The sequence below is a fragment of the Camelus ferus genome, chromosome 8, assembly GCF_009834535.1.
Source record: "Camelus ferus isolate YT-003-E chromosome 8, BCGSAC_Cfer_1.0, whole genome shotgun sequence".
In the NCBI taxonomy this organism is placed as follows: domain Eukaryota; kingdom Metazoa; phylum Chordata; class Mammalia; order Artiodactyla; family Camelidae; genus Camelus; species Camelus ferus.
Window position 1 is genome coordinate 18772986 of NC_045703.1, and position 12908 is coordinate 18785893.

Here is a 12908-nt window from a genome sequence, read left to right on the forward strand (position 1 = left end):
AGTTCATGAACTTTAACGCTATCAAATATACATCATTTTAGTATATTAATTTGGTTTTTTTTTTTTAAGTTTAACTCTTGCACTGCTCATCATGACCCCTAGACAGCTAATTGCATTTAGAAGCAAAATCTGTTGCTTTATTTTTAATAATAACTAACAGGGGCTAAATGGTGTTGGAATTTAGGTTTAAAACTAAGCATGCTTGCAAGTCACTGAAAGCTCTTTCTTAATATGCCCTCCTAGAGAAGAAATGATGATTCTATGATCTATATGTCTTGTTCAGTGCTTATTACATTTATAGCTTAATTTACCCTGACTTCAACCCCCTCTTAGAAACAAAATGTATTCTGGTTTAAATGTGTTATGGTTGCATAATGATTATGTGATTATAACTTGGACCTTTTTGTTTGCAAAGTAATTTAAAAATCAATTTTCTGAGTTAATTCTTTGAAGTTAACTTGTGGACTGATGTTTCTTATTTTTTTCTTGGAGAAACGTAAAATCCGGATTTATCAGAGAATCCTGTAGACAATGTATTTTAACTTTGATGGGTTTCTCATTGAAGCACCGTGCATTTTTGACTTTCCGTTAAATGTTTAGGAAAATTAGGTGAATAGTTCTTCCGGAAAGTGAAAGGAATTTCATCATCCTGTGTCAGCTCTAAAAAAGTAGGAACATATATAAAAGACCTCAAACTTTCTTATCTCACTTTAAACTTCACAATTTTCCGACTCAAGATTGTATGTAGTCTAGCATTGTGTGGGCTGTATCCAACTTTCTGTCATTAGAAGGACTGAATAAAAATTATCCCAAAATTGTTCTTCGAAAGAATTCTGAGTCTGAAATTGCCTTGAATTAAAAAACAAAAACCAAATGGTTGCCTTAAAAATAAATCAAATGACCTTATATGCTCTGTTCTTGAGTATTTTTGAAGTGTGTACGCCTTGATTACATTGTTCTCTGTTGGGCTCTTTTACTTGGAACCTTCCGGTAGCTGACTGACAGGTGATTCTTCTATAGTAGCAGTGCTTGGAAATTATGTTCTTTTTGGAAGGGATATTTTAACCATTTCTGGATTTCCCTATCTGGCCACACTTAATCTGTCATTCTAGGCCCAGGAACTGGGCAGTAAGTGTCTAGGCTCCCTGCTCACCACCAGGGGGCAGCACCAGATCCTGCCTTTCACTGAGTGCAGCCTGGCTCCTTCCATAATCTCAGTGGTCTCCACCCTCTTTCCTCACACAGCACTTACTTATTTTTGGTATTTTCTTACACTTAAGGCTTAGTAAGTGTCCAATAAATGGTAGTTGCCAGGCACTGTGCTGTTAACGGATATTAGTTCTCCTGTGTACCAGAATCTCGTCTTCAATGATGGTTTGGTCTGTCATTTCAAATACCTTGTGTTTATTATAACTTGGAAATCTTAAGAGGAAAACAAAACCCTCACCATTCTTCGGTCAATTATACTTCAAAAACAAACAAACAAAAACTCATAGAAAAAGAGATCACACTGGTGGTGACCAGAGGCAGGGGGTAGGGAAAGGGAGAGTTAGAGGAAGGTGGTCCAAATGTCCAAACGTCCAGTTATGAGATAAGTACTAGGGATTCAATGTACAACGTGATAAATATAATTAACAGTGCTGTTTGTTACATATGAAAGCTGGTAGTCCTAAGAGTTCTCATCCCAAGGAAAAAATCTTTTTTCCTGTTTCTTTAATTTTGTGTCCAGATGAGATGATGTTCACTAAACTTACTGCGATAATCATTTCATGCTGTACGTAAGTCAGATCATTATGCAGTACACCTTGCGCTTACACAGTGCTGTATGTCAATTACAGCTCAGTAAAACCGGAAGAAAAAAAAACCCTAGCAATTATCGCGCACTGTAATGCATTAGGTAAGTTTCATATGCCACTGCATAATCTGGAGAGGCAGCCAAGTAAGGTCACAGGAGAATCCCCAAACAAATAAGATAACACAGTGACAGATTTTTTTTTTAACACTTCTCTCTTGCCGTTGAGTAATCAGAGCCTTGGAGAAGTTAAATCCTAGTAGAACAAAGATTCCCTTTAGATAGAATTCCAACTTCCATGCTGTATTAATTATATCATACAGCCTTGCCATAAAAACAACAAAAGGATTTGTTGAGAGTGACCAGAGCTGCAGTGTGGAATTCCTGAGACTGATTTCAGTGATGTAACTTCTGGGACACAGTGATGGGAGAATTTATAGCTGATGAGAATTTATACCTTAAAACTTTACTAAGGAAATGTTGTGAAGTGTTGAGACACCTTGAGCGATCTCATGAAAGCCCTAATATGTACGCATTTACAGACACATACACATAGCATATAACCTGTATCATACTCACCAAAGCAGAAATAAAGGCAATGCAGTTTTTTCCTTGTGATGAGATTAAGATCTATCCTCGTAGCAACTTTCAAATACGCAATACAGCATTATTAACTGCAGTTAATATGAAGTACACTTAATTTGAAAAAACCCATCCATATTTTATTTATCTTAAAACAAGCATAGATTCTATTTTATTTCTTTTTATTTACCCTCTCTTCTCTGCTACCAAGTTTATAGGATCTCTGTCCTCTGCAGTTTCAGCAAGATACTTAAATTTTTTTGTTTTGTTTTGTTACTGAAAATAGGCAAATAAAGAATTTCTTTTGCCTGTGTCTGTGACTTTTATGATTCAGAATTGTTAGTTCACAGTGTTCGCTTCCTTTCCGGTTATAACATGCAAAGTAACCCAAATGGCTAATTTGTAAACAATTTGATTTATGCTTCTTTAAATCATTTAGGATAACCTAGAGCTCCCTAATTCCCGGGAACATCTGTTTATTGCTCTGTGTGTTACCTTCATCATTAAGTGTCTGCTCTCAGCTTCTTCATGTCTTAACCTCTACTTTCCTCATTCATATGGGAAAGTCTTCTTAGACCGAATTTAACCCTCTCGAGGCTCAGTTGTAAAACCTTAATCCCAGCCTGCCTTCCACTTTACCATTCTTTTGTATTCATTTTTTTCCTCATTATTGCTATTCTTAATAGTTGTGCCTCAAAATTTGCAGAATGACTGAGAACATGGGCTTTGTAGTCAGGTTGGAGTCTTAACTTGGCTGTGTGTATACCTATTCGACCTTGGACAGGCTCCTTCACCTTGATTTCCTCACCTGTGAAATGGAATACCTACCTCATAGATGCGTTAAAAGGGTTAAATGAGATAAAATATAACTCATTTAGCACCATGCCTGCTACATCGTAAGTACTGGTTACTATTTTTATTATTAACCTATTTTGGAAGGAAAATTCTCTTACTTACAAAAAGACATATTCCGAAGTAAATTCAAATACAATATACTAGAATTTCATGCAAAGGTCTTTTGGAAGGAATATCTATTTTTCTCAAAGCACTTGATTATTTATGGGAAAACATCCCACAAGCGCAGTATCTGGAGGTGTTACTACCTGATTGGTTTAGGGTTTACTTTCAGTCCTGTTCACTGAGTCCAGGATGAAACTTTGGAGCATGAATAGCTGGAGGAAAGTTTCTCTTGGCACCTGCCTGGGCTCTCTTCTGCTGCCCCTGGTGACATGTTATACTGTGATCAGCTTTGGAACCTCACAGTTCCGTCTGTCATTGTCCCACGTGGATTGAGCTAATTCACATATGAGCGCTCCAGGAAGAGAGACCAGAAACTGGTCCTTCCCATCTCAGCCCCTGTGCTGGATGCTACCTGTAATCCTGACAAATTAGATCATTATTTCTCCCTAATTTTATGTGGATTACTCTTTCTAAATCAAAAATCATCACAGTTTTAAAAAGATAAGTGTACTTATGTGGCCAGTGGAAAAGAAGCACATGACTAGTCTGGATTGTCTTGCAAATTCAGGGCAGGTGGTTGGTATAGTTACGGAGTCACATGTGGTATATAATGAAGAGAGAGAGACTTTGTGGGGAAGTATTCTGTTACATTGATCTGCACATCTGTCAATGAGATTCATATATTTCTTTTCCTGTGTATGTGTGCATATGGCATCTACATAAAAAATACTGAGTTTGAAAAAGGATGCCTGTTTCAATGTTTGCTCAAAGAAACATGTCGTCACACATGAATCATTTGTATGTGAACCAGTTCAGTGGGAAGTAACTCTGTACTTGACCCAAACATCTTATTTCCAATTGCTTTAAAAGAAGTTTTAACACAAATCCATGAAAGGAGTAACTTGTCTCTTTAATATACTTCAGTTAGCAAAGCATTAAAATTTCATACTGTTTCCATTGGTTAGGCTATATCCTTATAAAACTGAATCATGTATTCTTGAATTGTTGTCCATGATTTTTATAATACATTTTACATATTTACATATAGTACTTTATAGTCATTTAATTCCACATATTTTACAGTAATTGTTTCCAAATTAGGAAAATGCTACTTATAAAGTCACACATTGGTATCAAATAGAATAGGAACTTTTATTCACCTGAGAAGGTGATTCTTCTTTTTCACTCTTTATCTTTACATCAGTGCCATATAATTATCAAAGTAATGCTGTGTCACAAAAGCTCCAACAATACTTATATCATATAAGTGGCACCCCTGTCACCTCCTTGTCACTCCCAGCCTCTGTTTACAGTTCAAGTGTGACCTCGCAGACTTATTTTCTTTGCTGCTGCAAACATGCAGATATATTCTTGTTGAGTGATTTTCACATTCTGGGGGAATTAGAAGCATTGCTATTTGAAAAAAAAATTTTTATTTTGGCGATGTTGGTTGTTACGCTGACAGAAGGGATTTTCACAGACACCAAAAGATCATTCTGTTGTAGGCCAGCTTTCCAGGCTACTATTTTGAAAGAATAAAATTTTATAATAGGTGTAAAATCAAAGGAATTAAAGTGAAATATTTTGCCGTTGTTTTTCTGTATTTTGTGGTGCCCTTGGATAGTTTGCTTATGAAGTAATAAAGTAATAAACTGAGTTAATCCCAAATTGACAATTTAAATCCATTTAAAATTGCTTGTTTTGATCAAGAAATAGTCCATCCAATCAGTCATCTCTTTGGAGCATATTAGTAGTGGAATTTTTTAGTTGACTTTTTAAACCTTAGGTATGCAAGGTTCTCAAGTTGTTGATGAAGATTTCCTGTTGCTGGAAAAGCCAGCACACATTTGATGTTTGATACAGTGGTTTTGGGGGGCAAGGAGAGTATGCAGATGGCCAGGTGGTTCTCTTTGGAGCTGAGTGCCCTGTTCCCAGGCCCTTTCTGCCCTGACACACTTGTCACTGGAAGAAATATGTACAGAAGGTAGGGACTGAGCATCAGTGTTCTGTTATGTCAAAATTTCTGCTCAAATGAAAATTTTAAAATACAGTTAGTATAGTATGTAAGAAAATGTGAATCTTCTCCAATCCTTTGTGACTCAAGGCAATGTAGAAAGTGGATGCATGAAAACCAAAGGTTTGATTTCAGTAAAAGCTGTGAATGGTAAGATCATTTTCCTAAGATATCACATATCTCTTTTTAGATTGTTTTTTAAACTCTCTAAAAATTTTATTTTCATATTTGAATTTGTCACTTGAATAACATTCCCCCCGCCGAAGATAATTTCCTACAGGGTCTTCCTGTGGTTAGGATCTTACATTTTCTGGAACCAGATCTCTAGCCTTATGTAGTTCATAGTCTCTCAGGGGAGACAGATAATTGGGCAACAGCAATGAATCGTGCTAAGTTCAGTGCTATGGGAGTTCAGGGCAGAAGCCCCTCCCTCATCAGTGGTGCAGGGTTGGAGAGGTGCTGTCAAGGAAGGCTTCCTGGTGGAGGTGGCCTTTAAGGTGATAGCTGAGAGATGTGTGCACATCAGTCAGGCAAAGAGCAGTGGACTTGCAGTGTAAGTGGCCAGGGGACTGACAGCATCTACAAAAGCCTGGCTATGGGAGAGACCAGAACTAGTAGTTCAGCCTGGCTGCATAGAGTAATTAGAACTATTTATCATTGAAAGTAATTCTTGTTCATTGTATATTAAATTTGAAAAATGCAAGAAACAAGAGAAAACATACGCCATCACTAATTTCAAGCTGCAGGGTTTACTTTGAACATTTTGTTATGATTTTGTTATACTTTATGTTTATATTTGTAGAACAGCCTGTTGAGTGTAATCCCAGTTTGTCTTGAAAAACAGATGTATATAGGCATAACATACATATACATATTTAAAAACATATTTTAAGTAACTGGGATCATGCCAAACGCTATTTGTTACCTGCTTTTTTCACTTTATAATATATGTAATTATTTTAATACCCTTGATGCCATTGTGTCTTAAGTTGAAATGTTTTATTTTGGTGAATAAAAAGAAATGTTCTTGCACAGGGAACTACATTCAATATCTTGTAACAACTTATAATGAAAAAGAATATATATATATATATATATATGTGTGTGTGTATAACTGAATCACGATGCTGTGCACCAGAAATTAACACATTGTAAATAGAATATACTTCAATAAAAATATACAAATAAAAAACCCACCAAAAAAAACAAACCAAAAAACCCCCCAAAAAACAAAAAGAATGTAACGTTCTTGAAGTTATCCACCTGGATTCTTCTCTGCAGGAAGAATGTTTCCTGAACCTGGAGGCTCCTATCTCAAGAGTGTGTGGGTATGACACCCCGTTCCCTCACATTTTTGAGCCATTCTACATCCCAGATAAATGGAAGTGCTATGACGCCCTCCGAAAAATGATCAACTATTGACTATAGAGGTGAGTCCGCCCTGTGTTTTGAAAAGCCAGCCAGCGTGTGTCCTTGATATTAATGTCCTGTTACCCAACGAACAGCAGCCAACCAATGTGTCATAAATGACAAATTCCAGAACAAAGTGTGGATTTCAGAACAAATAATTTAAATGTATAGCAGTATATTTACATCAAATAGAAGCATATCAAGAGTATGCATTCTCTGGTTTCTGTAAACCAGAGACACGCGTATGTTAACAGTGAATAATCGCTGGAGGATGCTGTCTGCGTGATTGCAGATTCGCCTCAGCACACGACTTCAGCTTTTACCCTCATTTCTGTATATTTTAATCAGCAATCTAAAGCAGTCTAAACTGTTCATGGGTTGGGGTAACTCTGGTATTTAAAGATGTATGACTGAAACATTAAGCTTACACTAGAAATTGACACATGGTCACCGACTATACTTCAATTTTTAAAAAATGGCCCTTCAAGCACCATTAGCTTGGACTTGAGTGATTTAAACTATATGGTGATCCACTTGTGTTCTGAAATCTGCCTTTATAGGATCTTGAAAAATAGATGTATTGAACAGGAAACCTATTTATTATCTATAAGGGAAATTGTTACTTAAAAAAAAAAAATCCAGCACCACTGCCATTTCCCAAACCTTTTTTGGCAAGTGAACGTTTAAAAATTGTGGCTAATAAGTGATATTTATTCATTGTGATTTTCTAGGTTATGCTTATCTGTCCCTTCAGCAGTGTTATTCTATCCAAAATGAATACTGTTTAAAAACTGCTAAGTTCGTTTTCAGGGTTTTAATATAGAAATTGCTATCACTGATACACTGATTTATTTTATCTTTGGCATTTTCGAAATGGTTCAAAATGAGTAGATCAGGGATTAAATGCTTTCCATTTTAATATCTAGGTTGTCCAAATAATAATAATGCATTTTGAAGAACCATGATCTTTGAAAGGAAAAGGGGGAATAGGCTTTATATAATAACACAGATGATACTTTTTAAAGATTAGAAACACCGTGATTCTTGAATTCTGTGTCTGGGTGTAAAGCCAGCTCATGTCAAATGAAAGAGAGATGCCTTCACATTTGTACATACAGAGAAAATAATGTTCCCCATCTGCCACTACAATCCCCACATTATCTGTAGTTCTATTCTGAGGATATTGTCAAAGGCATACGTTGGGGCCATCAGTTCACATACCCCTGGTAGTCTCTCAGACGTGTGGCGGTAATGCTGTATTTCTGACGTCCTCTTAACGTCTATGAGAGCAGGTGGCTTCTAGAGTCACACTCAGGACTGATTAGAGGACTTCCTCACTTTCATGTCCATCTTGTTCCTTCCATGGACCATCCATAGTGGAAAGTCAGGGTCATAGTGTGGCCATGTGCCTTGTTGCTATGTTTAAATTTAAAAAAATGTTTTTAATAGAGGGACTGGGGATTGAACCCAGGACCTTGCACATGCTAAACATGTGCTCTACCAGTGAGCTCTACTCCCACCCCTTGTTGCTATTTTTAAAGGTGCTAGTCTTAAATTTGGATATGTATTTCTTTTTAAACATAAAAAATATTTAAACATATCATAAATGTATGTTAAAAGGAAAAATAGCTCTTCTATGCAAAAAGGTAAATGTGACAATAAAGAAAGTAGAAAGTAGTCATGCAATTGAGAAAAATCTATATTTAAGTCATGGTGATCAGAAATGTCTATAATTGTTATTGATTTCTTTTACAGAGAAATTGGAAGATTATGACTAGATATGGAAATATTTTTCTGGATTTTTTACATTTCTTCTTCTTGAAGATAAGAGTTTTTATGAAATGAACCGTCTTGGATATTGGCTGAAAAATTATGGATTAAGTGTCATATTAAAGCATATGAATTGATAATTTCCATTCAGAGTATTTCAGATTAATTTTTTTAAATGTTCCACACAATAGGCTTATAAATTTTGTTTAATCATGTATGTAAATATTGGATGTGGGAGAGTATTCAATAAAGCAAAATCAGATTATCTTCAGCTTGTGTATCCTTTTCTTTTTTTCATTAGTAAAAAGAATTTTTGCTACAGAGAAATTAAATTGGAATGGAAGTGAAATGTGTAGAAATGTTGATTTTTTAACTGCATTGTGTTTGGTTTCGTTCTTTATGGCTCAGATGGTTGCGTGTTGACGAAAATTCTGGAATGTTTGCCCTTGCTCTTCCCTCCTGTCTCAGCGAGGTGGTGTACTGATGGGCGTACTCACTTTTCCTCCAGAGCCTAGCGGGGCAGGACCATCCTTGCTGCCGCTCTCCTTTTTTAGGGGAGATGGACAGCCTGAGCCTGTCTTTTGTTATAAAATAGCCGAGCTTTTGCTACAGTTTTTTTTGCCACAATGTTGCAAAGCAAACATTTTTTCCATGTCCTTTATATCATTATGCAGCTAGAAAGAAAAACAACACAAATAACGGCAAAGGGCTCCTTTCGACAGGAGGAAGCTTCCTTGTTGGGTGTTTGCTGGGGCCACTTGTTTCTGACAGCGCCTTCCTTGCCCTTCACCGTGGTTTGGACAGACCTGAGGACAGCCCTGGGAACCCCTTTGCAGAGCCCCTGTCCCCGGCCTGGCCCTCAGAGGAGGTGCTCTTAGACCCGCCTCCCATACACTCCAGAGAAACTTCTCACCAGTTCCAGCAGAAAGGGCACCCCTCTCCAAAAAAAAGTGCAGAGAACTAGGGCCATTTGTGTCTTCCTTTCTCTCTAAACACTGAAAAAAATGGACATTTTTAAATGATTACGAATGTATATATGACTTTAAACCCCTGTTTATTTGTATCAGATATTTGAAGGACGATATAGAAAGCGACATTGGTAGATTGCCAGAAACTTGGAGATAAAGTAAAGGCACTTTACGACAGATTCTGGGTAGCAGTGGCTAAAATAAAGAACTGAGGGATTTGTTAGCCCTGTCCTTGCTTTAAAAATAGAAACACCGGAACAGTATAGGAGGGGAAAAGATGTACTTGTCAGCAATTTAAGTTTGGAAAAGATTTAGGGAATCCATTTGGCGAACGGTTCAGGACATGCGGAGTTTAAGATGCCAGAACTCAGTATGGACCTTGGCTTTGGACTTCACTCTCCGCTCTGGCTCTAGGTGTCCCTGCAGGGAACTCTGCACCCACGTGATCAGTCCAGCAGAGCAGGAAATGCCTGCCAGTCATCCATGTCTTGGCCTGTAATGGGGTTCTACTGGAGCATATTTGTTTTAGTTGAACTTATTGTTTTAGTCGGTATTGTTTATGATTTTAGTTGAAGTTACTTATTGTAAATTATAGTGCCACTGGTATCTTTTTAATAGTATTTTTATTTTTATTTTTTAATTATAGTCGGTCTACAATGTTGTGTTAATTTCCAGTGTACAGCATAGTGATTCAGTTATACATACATGTTCTTTCTCATATTCTTTTTCATGTAAGCTATTACAAGGTATTGAATATAGTTCCCTGTGCTCTATAGTAGGACCTTGTTGTTTATCTCTTTTATATACAGTAGTTAGTGTTTGCAAATTCCGAACTTGCAACTTATCCCTCCCCACCCCCTTTTAAGACTGTTTTTTAAATTCATTTGTTATTGTAAGACTTTTTCCTTAGCTATTTTAATTTTGTTTTAACTGTTTCCATCCTCCAGTTATCCCTGCGGTGCCCACCGGTAAATACCGCTTTCCCTTCCAGAATAAATGGCCTGCAGTTAATGCTGACAGTAGTCTGTGGCAGGAGAGGTACAAATACATTTAAATAATTGTCTTAAATACCATTTTTACATGAAATAAATTGTTCCATCTTATGAAAATAAGAAAATAGCGATAAGACACTCACGAGGTATTCAGTGAACGCCAAATTCCAAATCCCCCGTGACTCCCAGCCTCAGGATAAAAAGTCTGCTCCCTGTGACAACATGGATGTATAAGTGAATATAATCTTCTATAGTTCCAAACACTTAATTCCTTTAGGGAAAATAATATAACATCCATGTTCTAGACAACTGAGAGATAGGATCCAAGCTAAGCAAGCAATATACATTAGAAAAAGAAATGAGGCACAGGAGCAAGAAAATTACCTCATTTCAGTCCCTTAAATTTAAGTCACATAAGCTAGAAAGTCATGGTGGGATCCTGAGGAGACGTCCCACAGAGGGTCCACACTCAGTTTAGTAAAATCTCTTTCCCGTCAGCTTGCCTGTGGTGGACTCATGTGGCTTCTGGCTGCTTGGCCTCCCTGCACTGACCTTTTAGTAAGAGCACTGCCGTTTGTTTCGAGAACTCCCTCTCCCCAGTCCCAGTGCCGGCCAGCATCAGCCACAGAGATGGCCCCAACCCAGGCCCCCCCAGTGCCGCAAAAAGTCAGGTTACTTGTGCAGAAGCACCATTTGTGAGCCTCAGCCTTGTCAGTGACACTAAATTCTAAAGGACTGGTTTTCAAACTTTTACCTGTTCTAAGTACACCAGGGCTACAACGGATGGTTGTGCACCAGGTAGGCACACAGCACTGCCTTAGCAGAAATGCTCGGCAGCGGGGTGAGGAGCACGACCTCGAAGCATCACGTTGGAACTTCCAGGGAGATGTCAGGTTTGGAGACTCAAATGTGTTTTCCTAGGCCATCGAGTTTGGAAAGAAATAGGAAACATTTATACACAGGCAAAGACTTGAAAACCCTGATCCCTGAAACTCCTTGAATATGGTAATTAATGATATTTGCCAGAAAAATGAGGAACAAAATTAGAACAAGAATGAGGAAATCATAGCTGGAAAGGACTGGATGTAAGAATGGAAACAAATAAAAAATATACATATAATAATTGTCTTAGATACATTTTTTTATGTGAAACAAATGTTCCACATTTGACACAGTGATGATATGACAGTTAAAGTCTTTATGTTGTAAATGTGTCCTATTAAAATGGTAGCAAAAACTTACAAATGCAAAAGATATGAGCAAACCAGTTGTAGAAGAAAGCTTTGTCACCCCAATTTCAATTTGATAGATGAAGTAGACAAGAATAGGTAATAAGGTTATGTCGATAAAAATGTATTTTAAACTTTATGTCGTCATAAACAGAATATATCATCTTTTAACATATGCACAAGCTGTTTAAAAAGTCGACCACATACTAAGGCACAAAGAAAAATAATAGTAAATTCCCCAAAGAAAGAGTATCCAAAGGTTTGAGAAATAAAATCACCAGTTTAAGTAACTGTGGAACCAAGGGGGAAATGTAAAACAATTAGAATATAAAATCATTGATGTGCTTCAGCCAAAGTTTTACTCGGAGGTAAATTCATTGACTTTATATCTTTTAAAGAGAAAAATTGAAAATACAAGGATGCAAGAATAAAGGAGTAAGTAGCACAAAAAGAGTGAGAACAATGAAGTTAAAAGCAGAACATTCCAAATGAGAAAAATAAAACAGTAACATCGAAGTTTTGTTTTTTTTTTTTTGCCAAAATGGAAGGTTTTCTTTCATTTTATAATGTCTGTGTCCTGTGAGGGTGGAGGTTTTTTATAGTCATATCAGTAAAGAAAGGCTACATAATGGCTGTGCCTGTATCAGCTGATGCTGCCGAGATCCTTTGTTTAGGAGGTGGAAATTATTTAGCAAAACCTAATTGTTCACCTAAAGTATTGACAAGCAAAGTTCTTTATTATAAGGATATTTTATTCCATCATTTTAAAGAAATAATTATGATGGCCTTGTATTGCTAAAAGTCCTTCAGTTTCTTGCTGAGGCCTGCTTGGCTACCATAAATGTTTTATTTACTGTGAATTTTCATAAGATATAGTGACTATAAAAAATTGGAATAATTCTTTTAAAAAATGTTTTCTTGATCATTTGGAACATCTACCTACTTACTTATTATCCTGAGGTTTTTTTGTTTTTGTTTGTTTGTTTGTTTTGTCCTCCATCCCTAATGTTTTACTGGTTCCACAAAAGCTGGGGTCTTGCTCTGTCTGTTTTTCTACAATTCTGCAGAGCCTAGGATAGTGCCTGGCCTGCAGTGGCTCTCAATATGTTGCTGAACAAAGCAACGGGAGGAAATGCAGGCCTGCACTTGAATCAGACCTTGTACCTGAAAAGCACTTAGGCAGAGCCCTCT

At 36.9% G+C, this 12908-nt stretch overlaps 1 protein-coding gene across 1 annotated transcript in view; it reads left to right on the plus strand.

Annotated features, from left to right (window-relative positions):
• The window catches only part of BCKDHB (branched chain keto acid dehydrogenase E1 subunit beta), a 195691-nt gene extending 186892 nt beyond the window's left edge, over nucleotides 1-8799 (plus strand). The window contains exons 10-11 of the mRNA XM_032484509.1: nucleotides 6630-6778; nucleotides 8514-8799. Of these exons, the coding sequence (XP_032340400.1) occupies nucleotides 6630-6770 (141 nt within the window). The 3' untranslated portion in view covers nucleotides 6771-6778; nucleotides 8514-8799. The remainder of the gene's footprint in view (nucleotides 1-6629; nucleotides 6779-8513) is intronic.
• The last annotated feature ends 4109 nt before the right edge of the window (nucleotides 8800-12908 follow it).